General features: G+C 40.7%; 1 protein-coding gene across 2 annotated transcripts; it reads left to right on the forward strand.

Moving 5' to 3' along the window:
* Positions 1 to 1755: 1755 nt before the first annotated feature.
* LOC110537097 (tricarboxylate transport protein B, mitochondrial) lies at positions 1756 to 19666 on the forward strand. Of its 2 annotated transcripts, XM_036937087.1 has the most exons (10): positions 8373 to 8521; positions 9244 to 9350; positions 14471 to 14578; positions 15611 to 15710; positions 15807 to 15945; positions 16068 to 16152; positions 16984 to 17088; positions 17214 to 17329; positions 17443 to 17516; positions 17637 to 19666. In XM_036937087.1, the coding sequence occupies exons 1-10, from the start codon at positions 8388 to 8390 to the stop codon at positions 17749 to 17751; spliced, it is 1083 nt and encodes a 360-aa protein (XP_036792982.1). In that variant the 5' UTR covers positions 8373 to 8387; the 3' UTR covers positions 17752 to 19666. The 2 variants fall into 2 exon arrangements, with proteins under 2 accessions (XP_021478542.1, XP_036792982.1); XM_021622867.2 differs by lacking the exons at positions 8373 to 8521; positions 9244 to 9350 and adding an exon at positions 1756 to 2135.
* Positions 19667 to 20208: the final 542 nt, after the last annotated feature.

The raw sequence follows: 20208 nt of genomic DNA on the forward strand, positions 1-20208 counted from the left end.
TGAGTCTGTAATCGAACCCACAAATACTGATGTTTCAGATACTCAACTAGTCTAAAGGCCAGTTTTATTTCTTCTTTAATCAGAACAATAATTTTCACCGGTGCTAACATAATTACAAAAGGGTTTTCTAATGATCAATTAGCCTTTTAAAATGATAAACTTGGATTAGCTAACACAACGTGCCATTAGAACACAGGAGTGATGGTTGCTGATAATGGGCCTCTGTACATCTATGTTGATATTCCATTAGCCATTTCCGGCTACAATAGTCATTTACAACATTAACAATATCTACAATGTATTTCTGATCAATTTGATGTTATTTCAATGGACAAAAACTAGTATTTTCTTTCAAAAACAAGGACATTTCTAATTGGCCCCAAACTTTTGCACGGTAGTGTATGTTATGGTTCAATCTTAGCTTTCCTTATCTCCTTTGTGACCTTCTGTGTCCCTGTGTATGAGGTTTCTGTGTTATGCACTATAGCCCATTACCACATATATGTATTATCTGCTGTTGGCTTGTGTGGATGTATGTATGTGTTATGCAACATAGCTGACTTGAAACATTGTTAACAGTTTCAAAGCCATGGGCCTTTCTCATGATGGAAAAATACAGAATAACATAAAAACGGACACATACAGAACGTAGTGTAGCAAACCACAGACTGTTTTTGTTAGAACTCAAACTTAACAATAACAGAAACCAGATATGTGATAACGGTATCTAGGGAATGAGCGCATTGATACTCGACACAGCAAGTTACATCTATCAACTGGAGCGCCCGGGGGCTGGTACCAGCTCGTACGACAACAATCAATAATAGGCTGGGTGAGTTTAAACCACGCCCAGTCTCTACTCTGACAGGCCGCGCGGAAGCAGGAACTACTACTGTCATCTGGGTATATTATAATATCTTTGTCAGGAACAAGTCAGTTCTCTGCTTGCCCTGCGAGGTGGGACAGAGAGCCCGTATATACGAAAATTGCATTTACCACTTATTGCTTAGCTAATAAAAAATACATAGTATACAATCGGTGACTCATTGTCATATTTATCCTGATACCAGATTCGAATTGACGCAATTCTAACATGTGGAATGTCCATGTTGATCCTCTTGGTCCATCCACCTGTCTTTGTTAGTCAGGCCTGACCCCTTCATCCCGTAGTTTATTCCAGTTATCTATTTTAATATGACTGAAGATGCAGAAGTGTATGCCAGGCCGCTTCTAATAGGGTATAACAGACTGGTTAGAACTTTGACCACACACCCTTTAGACGGACTACATGCCCTCTATCAAATCAAAACTGGATTTTTTGACTCAAAACAAAAGTTGTAAAAGTATGCTAGACATTTATAGAATACATTATACATAGTTTGACGATTCTGTGACAAGCGGTGAATTTGTTATTGATTTATACTGCTTTAAATGCCATTTATATATTTTATGTATTTCTATCAAGTCAAAACTGGAATTTCTACTCAAAACAAAGGTTGTAAACGTATGCCAGACATTTATAGAATAAATCATATCTAGTTTGACGATTCTGTGACAAACGGTGAATTAGTTATAGATTTGTACATTTTTAAATGGCTTTCGGCTTTTGGCGAATGTCTGTTGAATGTCTGTTGAATGTCTATTGAATGTCTATTGAATGTGTGAATATAAAACCAAGTCCCGTTCCACCTTAAATCGGATTTGCGTTTGTGAAAAATATGGCGCTTTTATGAGGGTGAAAACACCGCGCTCCGCCCTAAAAACACTGACCACGATGGGCCGATACACTAGCCTACTGGCAATGGAGGAGTGAGGAAACTTCGCCTGTCAAAAGTGCAGATTCAACATTATCTTTTGTACCGTGCCAAGTCCAATGATCAACACCGCCTTTGTAAATGATCGCACAGCAATTCGTGCACAGAGCAGTAGAGTGCACGGAGGCTGACGATCGGGAGAGAGAACGAGTGTCGTCGTAGAATAGAACAAGTTCTAGCTTGTTTTTTGGGGCGCGATTGTTGCCAATATGTCCGGGAATCCCACATTTGTGAGTCCCTTCCACAGACCCCGCTGTTTGGCCGCAGCCGCGCCAGCAGGGAAAGCCAAACTCACCCACCCGGGCAAAGCCATTCTAGCAGGTAAGGATGAAGTCATTCATCTTTCCTTGTGTAAGCTGCTGACTTTGTATCACATTTTCATACAGTGTTCATTCCAGCGCCTTGCTACACTCGAATAACACTGCAAGTCATTGTCACAGTGACAATGCAGGGTTTTCTACATGGGTTTCTTTTTACTTTTGTCAAGTGTTATATTGTAGCAATATATTTAAACACGATTGCCTGCCTATAGTGCTTGCTATGGGAGTAGTGAGGTGAGCTTTGTTAGTGTAGTGAGTTATTTGAGAGTACTAATCCATTCAGTCATTTTTTTCTTAATTTAGTCATGAACTACATGTCATTCAGTTGCTAGGGAGTAAGTAGCCCATTCATAGACGCTAACCACCTTTAGCGTCAGTTCATGACGGCATCTTCGAGGGTCAGACTGATTACAATATAGCAACCCACATCATGTGCTGTTCTTGACAGGGTGCTGCAATATGATAATTATTGAACGCATATGAGACTTAAGGAATACAAGACAGTATGGAATTGTTTGGAAATTAAACCTAAAATAAGAGTCCACCATGTCTAAGCCTGGGTTGTCTTTAAACTGTAGTAACCTCAAAGTGTTCAGCAAAATCCTACTCACTTTGACTATGGTTCTGTCTCCATCTGTTGAACTACTGCTATCAATTTGCCCTTTGAGCCTTTACTTCAATGTGTGTGAGCGAGTGGTGTGTCTGTTCTAATCAAGGACACATGCTCTGGCTGAAAGTTCCAGGGTGTATAAAGTTAATTAGATGCATGTGGTGGTCCTTTTTCTCTGATAATTACTAACCCCACGATCCTACTGAATCCCCCTCTCCTCAGTCCAGCAGAGCTTGGTTAACATGGCTTATGAATGGAAGTTAGGCAGGCTTTCCTCTCACAGGAATGGGGGCTGAGTGGAGTGTGCCGTAACACTAAAGTTACAGAATCTGGCAAACTTGGTTTCAGACACAAAACGTTTACAAAGTTCCAATCTAGGAAAGAGTTTGTTTGGATTTTGTAGAACACTTGGTGCCATCACAGATAATGGTTGGCTGTTCTATCCCTTTCTCGGAGTACAGTTGTGGCCAAAAGTTTTGAGAATCACATTAAATCAAGGTTTATTTGTCACGTGCGCCGAATACAACCTTAGAGTGAAATGCTTACTTACAGGCTCTAACCAATAGTACAAAAAATATATTAGGTGAACAATAGGTAAGTAAAGAAATAAAACAACAGTAAAAAGACAGGCTATATACAGTAGCGATACTATAAATGTAGCGAGGCCAGTTAGTCAGGCTGATTGAGGTAGTATGTACATGTAGATATGGTTAAAGTGACTGCATATATGATGAACAGAGTAGCAGTAGCGTAAAAGAAGGGTTGGCGGGTGGTGGGTGGGTGGGTGGGACACAAGAATGACACAAATATTCATTTTCGACGTCTGCTGCCTCAGTTTGTATGATGGCAATTTGCATATACTCCAGAATGTTATGAAGAGTGATCAGCAATTAATTGCAAAATCCCTCTTTGCCATGCAAATGAACTGAATCACAAAAAAACATTTCCACTGCATTTCAGCCCTGCCACAAAAGGACCAGCTGACATCATGTCAGTGATTCTCTTGTTAACACAGGTGTGAGTGTTGACGAGGACAAGGCTGGAGATCACTCTGTCATGCTGATCGATTTCGAATAACAGACTGGAAGCTTCAAAAGGAGGGTGGTGCTTGGAATCATTGTTCTTCCTCTGTCATCCATGGTTACCTGCAAGGAAGCACGTGCCATCATCATTGCTTTGCACAAAAAGGGCTTCACAGGCACGGACATTGCTCGCAGTAAGATTGCACCTAAATCAACCATTTATCGGATCATCAAGAACTTCAAGGAGAGCGGTTCAATTGTTGTGAAGAAGGCTTCAGGGCACCCAAAAAAGTTCAGCAAGCGCCAGGACCGTCTCCTAAAGTTGATTCAGCTGCAGGATCGGGGCACCACCAGTATATAGCTTGCTCAGGAATTGCAGCAGGCAGGTGTGAGTGCATCTGCACTCACAGTGAGGTGAAGACTTTTGGATGATGGCTTGGTGTCAAGAAGAGCAGCAAAGAAGCCCCTTCTCTCCAGGAAAAACATCAGGGACAGACTGTTATTCTGCAAAAAAGTACAGGGATTGGACTGCTGAGGACTGGGGTAAAGTCATTGTCTCTGATGAATCCCCTTTCCGATTGTTTGGGGCATCCGGAAAAAAGCTTGTCCGGGGAAGACAAGGTGAGCGCTAGCATCAGTCCTGTGTCATGCCAACAGTAAAGCATCCTGAGACCATTCATGTGTGTGGGTTGCTTCTCAGCCAAGGGAGTGGGCTCACTCACAATTTTGCCTACGAACACAGCCATGAATAAAGAATGGTACCAACACATCCTCCGAGAGCAACGTCTCCCAACCATTCAGGAACAGTTTGGTGATGAACAATGCCTTTTCCAGCATGATGGAGCACCTTGTCATAAGGAAAAAGTGATAACTAAGTGTTTCGGAAACAAAACATTGATATTTTGGGTCCATGGCCAGGAAACTCCCCAGACCTTAATCCCATTGAGAATTTGTGGTCAATCCTCAAGAGGCGGGTGGACAAACAAAAACCCACAAATTCTGACAAACTCCAAGCATTGATTATGCAAGAATGGGCTGCCATCAGTCAGAATGTGGCCCAGAAGTTAATTGACAGCATACCAGGGTGGATTGCAGAGGTCTTGAAAAAGTGTCAACACTGCAAATATTGACTCTTTGCATCAACTTCATGTAATTGTCAATAAAAGCCTTTGACACTTATGAAATGCTTGTAATTATACTTCAGTATTCCAAAGTAACATCTGACAACAATATCTAAAGACACTGAAGCAGCAAACTTTGGAAATTAATATTTGTGTCATCCTCAACCTTTGGTCATGACTGTATACGCTGAACCTGGCTATTGCCTTGTGTTGCATGGCTGTGTAGATATTTGTAGTCATAGTAAGGCTTATCCTAAGTTTACATGTAAATCAAGTCAAAGTTTATTGGTTGTACACATAATTTTGCAGGTGTAATCGCAGGTGCAGCAAAATACTTATGTATTCTTATACAGCCTGAGGAGGAAGGTCCTTGGATGGAAACATTGCAGCACATGCAACAGATAAAAAAATCAAGGAACCCTTGAATGCAGTTCTACTACTTGTTTTGTCTCTTTTACATCATAACTAAGAGCATTCATGGGTGATAGCTGAGGGCATACATAGGTGATAGCTGAGGGCATACATGGGTGATAGCTGAGGGCATACATGGGTGATAGCTGAGGGCATACATTTGTGCCTAACTGCCTATATTGCTTCTGTATCTTGCTTTTTGCAAGAGTGTTGTTCAACCTCAAAAAGCACCAAAAAGATAGATTTTGACACCCACCATCTCAGATTCTTGTGAAATAATTTATGTTGTTGATGCTTCATGTCCAAATCTACCTAACTTATCTAAAAATGTATTGTGTAACTTATAGATGATTTGGATATAAAGCACAAAAATGCTAACATAGGTACCATTGACTTGCATTGGATTTGTGCCACAAATTATTTAAAGTTAGCATTTGAAGCAATGGCCAGGTAAACAAAACCAAACAATGGGTTGCTGTCATACCTGGTTCAGAGACTTACCCTGTAAGAAAACCAATATGTAATTTGGGACATAAACCCAACAACTTCAATGGCTAATTTCTCTAAACATGAATAAAACATATTTTTGTTGTTGTTGCTGAGAATACAGTACATAGGATAAAGAAACAATACTCCAAACCGCAGCTCCATACTACTTGTCAAAGTTAAGTAATGATACTATATACTCTAGGCTACCCTGGGGCGGCAGAGTAGCCTAGTGGTTAGAGCGTTGGACTAGTAACCGCAAGGTTGCAAGTTCAAACCCCCGAGCTGACAAGGTACAAATCTGTCGTTCTGCCCCTGAACAGGCAGTTAACCCACTAGGCCGTCATTGAAAATAAGAATTTGTTCTTAACTGACTTGCCTAGTTAAATAAAGGTAAAATAAAAAAATAAAAAAAACTCATTGTTGAGGTGGGATTGGCTTGGGGTGGAGGGCTTTTGACCACTTCTTTGGACTCCTCATGTCTTACTCATTGTTAGCAAAACATTTGGTCCAAATTGGATACTATTGGTACTATTGGTACAAATTGGTACTATAATTCTTGAATATTATATACAGTTGAAGTTAACATACACTTAGGTTGGAGTCATTCAAACTCGTTTTTCAACCACTCCACAAATTTCTCGTTAACAAACTGTGGTTTTGGTAAGTCGGTAAGGACATCTACTTTGTGCATGACACAAGTCATTTTTCCAACAATTGTTTACAGACAGATTATTTCACTTATAATTCACTGTATTACAGTTCCAGTGGGTCAGAAGTTTACATACACTAAGTTGACTGTGCCTTTTTAAACAGCTTGGAAAATTCCTGAAAATTATGTCATGGCTTTAGAAGCTTCTGATAGGCTAATTGTCATCATTTGAGTCAATTGGAGATGTACCTGTGGATGTATTTCAAGGCCTACCTTCAAACTCAGTGCCTCTTTGCTTGACATCATAGGAAAATCAAAAGAAATCAGCCAAGACCTCAGAGAATATATTGTAGACCTCCACAAGTCTGGTACATCCTTGGGAGCAATTTCCAAATGCCTGAAGGTACCAATTTCCTCTGTACAAACAATGGTACGCAAATATAAACACCACAGAAGTATCTATATCCACAGTAAAAGGAGTCCTGTATCGCCATAACCTGAAAGGCCGCTAAGCAAGAAGAAGCCACTGATCCAAAACCGCCATAAAAAAAAACTGTTTACGGTTTGCAACTGCACATGTGGACAAAGATCGTACTTTTTGGAGAAATATCCTCTGGTCTGATGAAACAAAAATAGAACTGTTTGGCCATACTGACTATCGTTATGTTTGGAGGAAAAGGGGGGAGGCTTGCAAGCTGAAGAAGACCATCCGAACTGTGAAGCATGGGGGTGGCAGCATCATGTTGTGGGGGTGCTTTGCTGCAGGAGGGACTGGTGCACTTCACAAAATAGATGGCCTCATAAGGAAGGGAAATTATTTAGATAAATTGAAGCAACATCCGAAGACATCAGTCAGGAAGTTAAAGCTTGGTCACAAATGGACAATGACCCCAAGCATACTTCCAAAGTTGTGGCAAAATGGCTTAAGGACAACAAAGTGAAGGTATTGGAGTGGCCATCACAAAGCCCTGACTTCAATCCTATAGAACATAAAACATAGAACTGAAAAAGCGTGTGCGAGCAAGGAGGCCCACAAATCTGACTCAGTTACACCAGCTCTGTCATGAGGAATGGGCAAAAAATTCACCCAACTTATTGTGGGAAACTTGTGGAAGCCTCCCCAAAATGTTTGACCCAAGTTAAACAATTGAAAGTCAACGCTACCAAATACTAATTGAGTGTATGCAAACTTCTGACCCACTGTGAATGTGATGAAAGAAGTAAAAGCTGAAGTAAATAATTATCTCTACAATTATTCTGACATTTCACATTCTTAAAATAAAGTGATGAACCTCACTGACCTAAGACAGGGAATTTTTACTAGGATAAAATGCCAGGAATTGTGAAAAACGGAGTTTAAATGTATTTGGCTAAGGTAATCTTCCGACTTCATCTGTAAATCTTGTAAATAAATATGTCCAATTTGGGTGCAATCAAGGAACTTAATTTCTCAGAGATCAAATTTATATTTCAACAAAATAATGTTTCCGGAATGCTTATGTTTCTAACTACAGAAGCTATTTCAGAACAAGTGAACACAGACCCATTCCAATGCCCTGATTGACTGGAAATATCACCGATTGACTGGAAATATCACCGATTGACTGGAAATATCACTGATTGACTGGAAATATCACTATCTACTTTAGGTGACTGAAATAATTTGTCTGTCTCTCAGATCTCTGGCACATTTTTCAGGACTATTTTTTAAAATTTGTATGTCTATCGGTGTTAGTCAACTACTATGCTTTCACCTGGAGTGATACGGGAGTTATAGGGGCCCACTCATTTTAACTCACAGAATAGATGAGAGCAATATGATAGTGCTTTCACAGTCAAACCGAAATGGAAAGGAGATGAAAGGAATACAGTGAGATTCACCCAATAATGTGAGTGCTTGGCAGCGGGGTGGGGCCTGCAGTGCAGTGCTGTGTTACTGAATCCATGAACCATGATGACACAGCATAAATCCACACACTTCTGCAGTTCAGAGAGCACACACACACACACATGCACACGTGCAGCTGGATTACAACATCCTTTCACCCGACCAGCTCAGACCAGGGCCAGGGACGCATGCAGAAGGTAGGGTTGTCCTTTCATTTTTTATTTTCTTTCTTCACTGTTCACTTTTTAGTGCAATTTTTGTACTAGATTACCCCCATAGAATGCAAGCACTCTGAGACCCAGTAAAATGTGTCATAAATGTAAATCAATTCATTGGTAATGTTGTTGAGCATAAACTATGGTCTTCAACACCCTCATCTACACAGATTACGTTATATCTGGCTATGCAGTATTTTGGCTTGCTCCTCATCTTTAAATCTGAGCCTTTCTTTCTCAACATAGAGAGTTGTAGTAGGTCAGTTAAAAAGTCAACTCATATTGAAGTATCATTGTTGCACGATCACTTATTTCAGCGTGTTTTGCTTGCACACTTTCCTTTGCAAGAAAATAAGTGTGTGTGTGCTCGAATGTTTCCCTCCCACCAGAGACCAGTCAGCAAAGCTGTCTATTAGCCCAGAGACGATTGCAATCTCAGTAGTCAGACCTGACAAACTGGTTGTCTTTCTCCTGTCCTGTTATGAGGAAACCGTTAGACATGTCTAATTATAAATATCTAACTTTATGACGGAAGGCGCTGGGCAGAATTTAGAGCCTACTGTGTAATAACAAGATCATTTGCGTGAGCGTTTGTGGAGATTGTTGCATGTCCATTCCTGTGTGGGACTGACAGACCAGCATGTCTGTGTGTTCAGGTGAAATGCATGCTTGGAGTTCAGAGCCTCAACAAATGTCTCTTTCAGAAGCCGCAGCATTGGGTTGCAGTTGAGGTTCAACCAGGACGTTTCCCAAACACACACAGGTTTAGGGTCAGCTTTCCCAACTCCAAATCTAACAGTTTTTTTCCATGGTGAGTGTTTTAGCCTAGTTACAACTGGTTAGAGATCAGTGGTTGAGAATGCTAAATTATCAAATAACTTTTAGGTTGCTACCGGCAACAAACTCTATGTCTGTGATGACTCTGTGTCACTGAGTGTGTGTGTAGCTCTAGCTCGCGGTCCCCTGCTAAGACGTTGCATGCATCAAATCAAATTCTATTGGTCGCGTACACATATTTAGCAGATTTTATCGCAGGTGTAGCGAAATGCTTATGTTCCTAGCCCAACAGTGCAGTGCCACTGGGCTGCCGAGTGGCGCAGTGGTCTAAGGCATCACTACAGTCCCTGGTTCGAGTCCAGGCTGTATCACATCTGGCTGTGATTGGGAGTCCCATAGGACGGCGCACAATTGGCTCAGCATCGTCCGGATTTGGCCAGGGTAAGCCGTCATTGTGAATAAGAATTTGTTCTTAACTGACTTTCCTAGTTAAATAAAGGTTTAATAAATTTAATACATTTAACCTTTTATTTAACTAGGCAAGACAGTTAATAACAAATTCTTATTTACAATGAGGGTCTACTGGGGAACAGTGGGTTAACTGCCTTCTTCAGGGGCAGAACAACACATTTCTATCTTGTCAGTTTGGGGATTCGATTCAGCAACCTTTCGGTTACTGGCCCAACGCTCTAACAACTAAGCTATTTAAAAGAAAATGCCTGACGATATAAGCAAACCCCCCCAAAAAAAGAATAAAGAAATGAATTAAGAAATATTAAATTATTAGAATGAGCAATGTCAGAGTCCGGAATAAAAATATATACATGTACAGTTGAAGTCGGAAGTTTACATACACTTAGGTTGGAGTCACTTGTTTCTCAACCACTCCACAAATTCATTGTTAAACTATAGTTTTGGCAAGTCGTTTAGGACATCTACTGTGTGCATGACAAGTCATTTTTCCAACAATTTTTTAGACATATTATTTCACTTATAATTCACTGTATCACAATTCCAGTTGGTCTGAAGTTTACATAAAATAAGTTGGCTCTGCCTTTAAACAGCTTGGTAATTTTCCAGAAAATGTCATGGCTTTAGAAGCTTCTGATAGGCTAATTGACATAATTTGAGTCAATTGAAGGTGTACCTGTTGCTGTATTTCAAGGCCTACCTTCAAACTCAGTGCCTCTTTGCTTGACAGCATGGGAAAATCAATAGAAATCAGCCAAGACCTCAGAGAATAAATTGTAGATCTCCACAAGTCTGGTTCATCCTTGGGAGCAATTTCCAAATGCCAGAAGTTACCACGTTCATCTGTACAAACAATAGTACGCAAGTATAAACACCATGGGACCACGCAGCTGTAATACCGCTCAGGAAGGAGACGCGTTCTGTCTCATAGAGATGAACGTACTTTGGTGTGAAAAGTGCAAATCAATCCCAGAACAACAGCAAAGGACCTTGTGAAGATGCTGGAGGAAACTGGTACAAAAGTATCTATATCCACAGTAAAACGAGTCCTATATCGACATAACCTGAAAGGCTGCTCAGCAAGGAAGAAGCCACTGCTCCAAAACCGCCATTAAAAAGCCAGACTACAGTCCAACTGCATATGGGGACAAAGATCGTACTTTTTGGAGAAATGTCCTCTGGGATGATTAAACAAAAATAAAACTGTTTGGCCATAATGATCATCGTTATGTTTGGAGGAAAAAGGGGGAGGCTTGCAAGCCGAAGAATACCATCCCAAACGTGAAACATGGGGGTGGCAGCATCATGTTGTGGGGGTGCTTTGCTGCAGGAGGGACTGGTGCATTTTGCAAAATAGATGGCGTCATGAGGAAGGAAAATTATGTGAATATATTGAAGTAACATCTCAAGACATCAGTCAGGAAGTTAAAGCTTGGTCACAAATGGACAATGACCCCAAGCATACTTCCAAAATTGTGGAAAAATGGCTAAAAGACAACTAAGTCAAGGTATTGGAGTGGCCAACACAAAGCCCTGACCTCAATCCTATAGAAAATGTGTGGGCAGAACTGAAAAAGCGTGTGCGAGCAAAGAGGCCTACAAACCTGACTCAGTTACACCAGCTCTGTCAGGAGGAATGGGCCAAAATTCACCCAACTTATTGTGGGAAGCTTGTGGAAGGCTACCCAAAACGTTTGACCCAAGTTTAACAATTTAAAGGCAATGCTACCAAATACTAATTGAGTGTATGTAAATTCTGACCCACTGGGAATGTGATGAAAGAAATAAAAGCTGAAATAAATCACTCCACTATTACTCTGACATTTCACATTCTTAAAATGAAGTGGTGATCCTAACTGACCTAAGACTGGGAATTTTTACTAGGATTAAATGTCAGGAATTGGGAAACTGAGTTTAAATGTATTTGGCTTGTAAACTTCAACTGTATTATGTATATGATGGTTTGTATAGACAGTTATTGGCTGTATATGAATAGAAAAGTTGTATACAGCAGTAGTTATACAGGATAAGCCTTGACTAGAATGCCGTTCAAGGACTATATACACAGAGCAGGCGTCTCTAAGGTGCAGGGTAGAGTACTGGGTGGTAGCTGGCTAGTAACAGTGACTAAAGTTCAGGTCAGTGTACTGGGTGGAAGCTGGCTAGTAGTGACTATTTAACAGTCTGATGGCCTGGAGATAGGAGCTGTCTCTCGGTCCCAGCTTTGATGCACTTGTACTGTCTCCGCCTTCTAGATGATAGCGGGGGAACAGGCTGTGGCTCGGGGGCAAAGACGAATTTCTTCAGCCTCCTGAGGTTGATGAAGCTCTGTTGCTGGTTGTGTGCCACATCATTGCCTGTGCCGCGGGCGCCAGATTGCTATAACATACAGCATGATGTGGTTAGCTGATATGTAAAATACCTATCCGGCATTGTAAGATCTGGCATGCGTCACTAATGCCCAGGCAGAGGAACGCACCCTATGTGTGTACTACTTTCTCTGTTCCAGTGGAGAACACCGGTTACCACAGCCACAAAGTCAAAATTGGATTTATCGTAAGATTTTTGGTCTTAATTTAAGGTTAGGCTTCGACATAAGGTTAGCAGTGTGGTTAAGGTTATTGTTAGGTTTAAAATGACATTTAAAGAAGATGCATTGTAGAAATAGGCAGGTATATGACTGTGGCTGTGGTAACTAGAGACGACTAGTCACACCCCCACTGATCAGGAACAGCACAGAGAGGAGTATCCTGTGGGCAGAATCCCAGTTGAACCAATCAGAGACCTTCTTTCTGTTTGCTGTTCAACTGCAGATGTGTGGAGCTACTGCTGTTAAGGTGGAACTAGGAGGTTACCAATAAAACTATAGTTACAGAGAAAAGTCCTACACTGTTGATCTTTTTGAATTGTTAAGTTATTGAAACACTTTGATTCTTTATAATATTATTACATATTTTATTTGTGAATGCGGTAATAACACATGCTATACATAAAAGGATGACATCATTCAGCTAGCAGAGAAGACCCATCTACAGTGCCTTCAGAAAGTATTCACACCCCTTGACTTTTTCCATGTTTTGTTGTTACAGCCTGAATTTAAAATATATTAAATATAGATTTGTTTGTCTCTGGCCTACACACAATACCCAATAATGTCGAAGTAGAATAATGTAAAGCTGGAATGTCTAGAGTCAATAAGTATTCAACACCTTTGTTGTGTCAAGCCTTAAGTTCGTGGGGGGGGGGGGGATGTCTTAACAAGTTACATAATAAGTTGCATGGACTTACTCTGTGTGCAATAATGGTGTTTAACATGATTTTTGATTGACTACCTCATCTCTGTACCCCACACATATAATTATCTATCTGTAAGGTCCCTCAGTCGAGCAGGGGATTTCAAACACAGATTCAACCACAAAGACCAAGGAAGTTTTGCAATGCCTTGCAAAGAAGGGTACCTATTGGTAGATGGATTAATAAAAAATAAAAGACATTGAATACCCTTTTTAGTATGGTGAAGTTATTAATTACACTTTGGATGGTGTATCAATACACCCAGTCACTACAAAGATACAGGCGTTCTTCCTAACTCAGTTGCCAGAGAGGAAGGAAAACTGCTCAGGGATTTCACTGAGGCCAATGGTGACTTTAAAATAGTTAGAGTTTAATGGCTGTGATAGGGGAGAGAACTGAGGATGGTTCAACAACATGATACTTACTCTACAATACTAACCTAATTGACAGAGTGAAAAGAGATGAAGCCTGTTCAGAATAAAAATATTCAAAAACATGTATCCTGTTTGCAACAAGGCACTGAAGTAAAACTGTAAATGAGGCAAAGAAATTCACGTTTACCCTGAATACAAAGTGTTAAATCCAATACAACAAATTACTGAATACTACTCTCAATATTTTCAAGCATAGTGGTGGCTGCATCGTGATCTGGGTATGCTTGTAATCGTTAAGGACTGAGGAGTTTTTCAGGATAAAAAATAAACTGAATGGAGCAAAGCCCAGGCATAATCCTAGAGGAAAAGCTGGTTCAGTCTGCTTTCCACCGGACACTGAGTTGACTTCACCTGTTCAGCAGGACAATAACCTAAAACACAAGGCCAAATCTACACTGGATTTTCTTACCAAGAAGATAGTGAATGTTCCTGAGTGGTCTAGTTAGTTTTTACTTAAATCGACTTGAAAATCTATGGCAAGACCTGAAAATTGTCTTGCAATGATCAACAACCAGTTTGACAGAGCTTGTAGAATTTTGAAAAGAATAATGGGCAAATGTTGCACAATCCAGGTGTGGAAAGCTCTTAGAGACTTACCCAGGAAAACCGTTGTAATCGCTGCCAAAGGTGCTTCTACAAAGTATTGACTTGGGGGTGTGAATACTTATGTAAATTAAATATTTCTGTATTTCATTTTCAAAACATTTGCAAAAATGTCTAAAAACATGTTTTCACTTTGTCATTATGGAGTGTTTGTAGATGGGTGAGACTTTTATTTTATTTAATCCATTTTGAATTCAGGCTGTAACACAAAATGTGGAATAAGTCAAAGGATATGAATACTTTTTGGGAGGCACTGTACCTTTAACTGAGAACTTGTGACTGTTTCAGATTGTCCAGGGGGTATAGTGATCAGCCCAACCTTAACACTTTCTCTGTCTCTCGCTCTCTCTAGGTGGTATTGCTGGAGGAATAGAGATCTGTATTACATTCCCTACAGAGTATGTGAAGACTCAGCTGCAGCTGGATGAGAAGGCCAACCCTCCCAGATATAAAGGCATTGGTGGGTATCTGTTCCAACAGTTTCTCCCAAACAGGAAAGGGAATTATTTTGTTACGTTTACATGATTTCCTATATTGTTACCAGTAATAGCAGTAACAGTCCATCATTGGCACACATTGAAACAGAGATAGCTGTTTGCAGTAGACCTTACATGGCAGATTAATGAAAAGCCTTGAACCAGGGATCTGTACTAAATGGGTCTACACTTTCCTGAGGGGGGTGTGTGTGTGCCTAGCTGTGTTATCTGTGTGTTTAGAGTCAGTGGACTTTGGTTGGAGTCGCTCCTGAGCAACATGTTTGTCAGTCAGTTCTGAGTTCATACTCATGAACTGTTAACTGAAGAAGCTGCAAGTTGATGTTTGTCATCAGTTCTGCCTTCAGGGTAAAACTCATCGACCTCTGCTAGATGGGCCGGCTTCAAAGTCAAAATTGTTTAAATTGTAAACATTTATGAAGACTAAAGTTCGCTTTTTTGTCTTAATTTTAAAGTTAGGTTAGCAGTGTGGCACAACCATTTAAAAAAAATGTATTTTATTTAACCTTTTATTTAGTTAGGCAAGTCAGTTAAGAACAAATTCTTATTTACAATGACTACCCCGGTCAACCCCTAACCCGGACGAAGCTGATCCAATTGTGCGTGGCCCTATGCGGACTCAGCCTGGAATCGAACCAGGGTCTGTAGTGACGCGTCTAGCACTGAGATATATTGTCTTAGACCTCTGCGCCACTCGGGATAACATCAGAGCTTTGTGGCTGTGCCAGGTAGTGACCACTCTGCAGAGCTGCCTCCAGTACATGAGTCATGACAACAAATGCCAACCTACATAGATGCAAGCACCATGACTGTCACTAACACTTTTCTATATCCATGCATTACTTTTTGGTGATACTATTGAATGTTCCACATGTAACGTGCACAAAACACTATGCACAAAATACCTTAAGCCGAGTTGAAATATCTGCAGTTGACTGTGTATGTTTGTCATTTCTCAGCCTGATTCTCTCTGTCCCTTTTCCTTTCCCTCCCTGTAGTTGACTGTGTGAAGCAGACGGTAGATGGTCATGGGGTGAGGGGTCTGTACAGAGGGCTCAGCTCACTGCTCTATGGCTCCATACCCAAAGCAGCTGTCAGGTACTACACACAGACATACAACCACGCTACACCACACACTGTTTATTTGTCTCTGTATATCTTTTCTATGTCCCTGACAACCGCTCTCTCTATCAGGTTTGGTATGTTTGAGTTCCTCAGTAATAAGATGCGTGATGAGAATGGGAAGCTGGACAGTACCCGGGGTCTTTTCTGTGGTCTGGGGGCAGGAATGGCTGAGGCTGTGGTGGTGGTCTGCCCCATGGAGACGGTCAAGGTATGTGTGTCTTAAAATGTTTTAGGAAATCTTAAAACAGTTATTTGCATGTGTGTTGGTGTCGATATCAATAAAGATCTGCATATAATTTGAATCCGTGTCGTCCACTTGTGTCATTTCAGGTAAAGTTCATCCATGACCAGTCATCAGCCAACCCAAAGTACCGGGGATTTTTCCATGGAGTCGGGGAGATCATCAGAACCGAAGGTAACAGGATGATTGACATTTTTCCATTCACCTAATAGGGGGGATCCTGTTTTCTGCTAACAATGCCTGCAGTACCACCAATTTTTATAACTAATCCAAGATACACCACAGCCTGTCGTTTCCAATGGGAACAAATTAGTCATAGTGGGCAGAGCAAGCAAGGAGGGGTGCAGAGCCAAGAACGAGCTAGCGAGATCCTATTGGCGCGTTCTAGCATGTATTTGCATATTTCCATTAAGGAACGTCTACTCTGATGTGCATGTGCAGTAACTCAATTAGCCCTTGCACTCTTTCTAAACAACTGCATTTTTTTCCTTTGGCAAATGGTAAAATCTACACAACTTTGTCCAGTCTTTTCGTAACAGATTCTGGTTTAGGGAACAAAAAACTGTATTGAGATAAAATGTTTCCTCAATGAGAAAATTAGCATTATGTCAGCCAAAATCCATCTCGCTATGTCTTCTCCCACTGCCGGCCACTGGCCTTCCTCTCATCACCATATTTGGTAATGAGTGGAAACACCAAGCGGATGCTTCACACTTATACATCAGGTGAAATATCTGACTCATTGTTCTATCTGTGGTACTGAGTTTGGCCTTGAACTTCCGTGGCTTCAATGAGAGGGGAGTCATTCTCTACTGGTTGAAAGAGACTAGTGAAGAGAAGAGGGAGTAGTTACTGCCATCTGCTGGACAGTTATTTGTTCTGGTCTCACCATAACTGAAATGGCCGTTGGATGGTTATTTTATGGTAATTGGACGGAAGATTGTGGGATGGTTATTGGCTGTGTGTTGATGTGTTATGGTGTTGTGCTGTCAATATCTCTTCCAGGCCTGAGGGGGACGTACCAGGGTCTGACAGCTACGGTACTGAAACAGGGATCCAACCAGGCCATCCGCTTCTACGTTATGACCTCTCTAAGGAACTGGTACAAAGGTGTGTGTGTGTGTGACCGACTTAGTTTGAATCCTTGTCTCCTGTGTGTATGTGTGTGTTGTTTACCTGTGTGTGTGTGTATCCAGAGAGTCTTACTGCTCTGTCTCTCCGTGTCCGTTTCCTAGGTGATGACCCTAACAAGGCCATTAACCCTCTGGTCACGGGAGCATTCGGGGCCTTCGCTGGAGCTGTCAGTGTGTTTGGAAACACTCCTCTTGATGTCATCAAAACCAGGATGCAGGTAGACACTTCCATGATTAATGACCTGTTCACATGCAGTGAATTGTAGATATTTCTCTATACATGTATTGTATCATATTGTTAAGTGAACCGCGCCAGTCTCTCCTCTAACAGGGTCTGGAGGCTCACAAGTACAAAAGTACCCTGGACTGTGCCGTCAAGATCATGAAGCATGAGGGACCTAAAGCGTAAGTATCTCTGTACACACTAACTGTCTCATTTTCATCTATTTTTATCAGACTGATAATGGTATTGACTCTGCCTTTTGCCTCCTTCCTTCCTTCATTATTTCCTCCCTTTCTCCCCAGGTTCTATAAGGGTACAGTCCCCAGGCTGGGTAGGGTGTGTATGGACGTAGCTATCGTCTTCATCATCTATGAGGAGGTGGTGAAAGTCCTCAACAAAGTCTGGAAGACGGACTAAGACCACATTTCTGTGACGACCAGCGGAGCAGGGAACGGCCGGGAAGGCCTGTTGACATCATAACTATGGCCTGATTCCAAACCCAATCCCTTTGCCCTTTCCTTAGGTTTACCATGTCTAGCAACCTCCTCACAGATCTGACACGACTCTGTATTTCATTCCAGAAAGTTGTTCTCTGTCCCCTACCCTTGTTTACTTTGATGGTTGAGTGCACTTCACCTAGGGTGCTATAGGATCCTATCAGGGACACTACTATCATATTGGTTATACCTACTGTAGGGGGATTTAGGGGGGGATTTAGCAAGGGCACAGGGGGTAGGGTGAGGAATTGGGCCTATGTGACTGAAATATGGGAACACGGTGTGTCATTCCAGAGAAGTGTAGTAGACGGACAGTGCTTCAGTTCACTAATGGCTATTGTTATCATCTTATGTTATACGTTAACATACTTGACTTAATCAAAAATGAAATGATACTTATAAAACCCCAAATAATGTGATGTAGATCAACAGAAAACACTTGAAATGACAGAGGAGGATCTCAGAGGCTTTTAACTCCAAGGGCATTTAACATTTAACAGGAAATGGTATTACCCGGTGAAATGGGTCTGGTAGAGACCATCGTTTTTCCCTAATAGCAGTATAACAGACATGTCTGTTTGTTCACGGGTCATATGAGTCTTATTGTCCAGGTCTGAATGCAATGCAGGTCTGAAATGTTTTAGCTGCTTTACATACCTGAGTGCTATTACATCACAATGCCTTATAGATTGTTATATTCAGAGATATCTTTATGGTAGAATGCTATCATGGGTGCGTTCGTAAATGTGTCAGTTATTCTGTTCTGTGGCACATTCAGACCAGAGTGCTCTGAAATCGGAGTAGACAGAGTGAATTTACAAACGCACCCTATATGTAGTAACCATAATTGTTGTGACCATAGAATTAGAACTCTGTGTTTAATTGCTATTCATTCTACTAATTCTGTAGTGGTGAATAGCCTGTTTTTGGTGTCAGTCAAATACAGAGATGTACATGTCATACAGTATACTCAGACATTCTGCAGAATGCACCAACACTTTTTTAAGTTAATTCCATAAAAACAATGACCAAGATTGAGATGATGCTGGTGAGGGTGATGAACTTTGCAATTGCAAATGTGAAACATCAGAAATATATTTACATAATGATTGTTTATTGGGGGGGGGGTTGATTGTTGTATGAAAGTGCCTGCAAGTGTATCTCATGATTGTTTTAGAAATCTGGTATAAGATGTCTAGTGTTACTAATGTCTATAGTTGAATGTCTTATCTGGGTCAGTTCTTCATTACTGTCATATGATACAATAACTGAATTGTTTTTATTTAATATAGACAGTAACACAGTGCAATGAGGCCTTGCTGAGATGTTTTTATTGGCAAATATGATTAGATGTACTGGTTGACAGTATTGCTCACCAGACACTATCATAATGCAGCCTTGAGTAATTCAATGTGATGAGATATTGTCTCGTAATGTTCCCTGTCAGTTATAGAGTATGTATAAATGTCTTTGATTTACAATTTATGATTACAAATTTCCTTGGTAGTGTTGAGGGGTGGGGACACTGATTTTTATTTAAAATGACTAGATTTATCTTCAGGGCGGCTCCAGGCACAAGCAGCATAAACTCAGTCCAGCTGTCAATTTGCAAGTTCCAAATTTGGTTGTGCATCAACAATTTTTCTATTATGTCAGTCACTAGCTATGTTTCCATCCAATTGGCGACAGATTTTCATGTGAATATTCTAGAATCTGCAGAAATAAAATATGGTCATTTTGGACGGGAAAAAAATCAGTGTGATGACATAGTGCACACAATGTACCTTTTCACTTAAGTTTTCGTGTACCGAATAAAACGTTTTGTTTCCATAGCATTTTCAACTCTACCGATAGGTTTATCACAAAAACTGTTGCATTAAATAATGAATGTGCCTGCTTTGTTCTTGAGACATGCGCTCTGACCAACAGCTCACAGCTACTCTTCCTGGGATCCACATAAAACGGACAAATACATGACAGAACAGTAATAGACAAAAACAACGAGATACTTATTTTTAATTTAATGTAATAAGATAGTATTTCTGTAGTATACTATATATATATACACGGCTCCTAAAAATAAAGGGAACACTAAAATAACACATCCTATATCTGAATGATTTAAATATTCTTATTAAATACTTTTTTCTTTACATAGTTGAATGTGCTGACAACAAAATCACACAAAAATTATCAATGGAAATCTAATTTATCAACCCATGGAGGTCTGGATTTGGAGTAACACTCAAAATTAAAGTGGAAAACCACACTACAGGCTGATCCAACTTTGATGTAATGTCCTTAAAACAAGTCAAAATGAGGCTCAGTGTGTATGGCCTCCCTACAACGCCTGGGCATGCTCCTGATGAGGTGGTGG

Source organism: Oncorhynchus mykiss, chromosome 12, assembly GCF_013265735.2.
Source record: "Oncorhynchus mykiss isolate Arlee chromosome 12, USDA_OmykA_1.1, whole genome shotgun sequence".
Classification (NCBI taxonomy): Eukaryota; Metazoa; Chordata; class Actinopteri; order Salmoniformes; family Salmonidae; genus Oncorhynchus; species Oncorhynchus mykiss.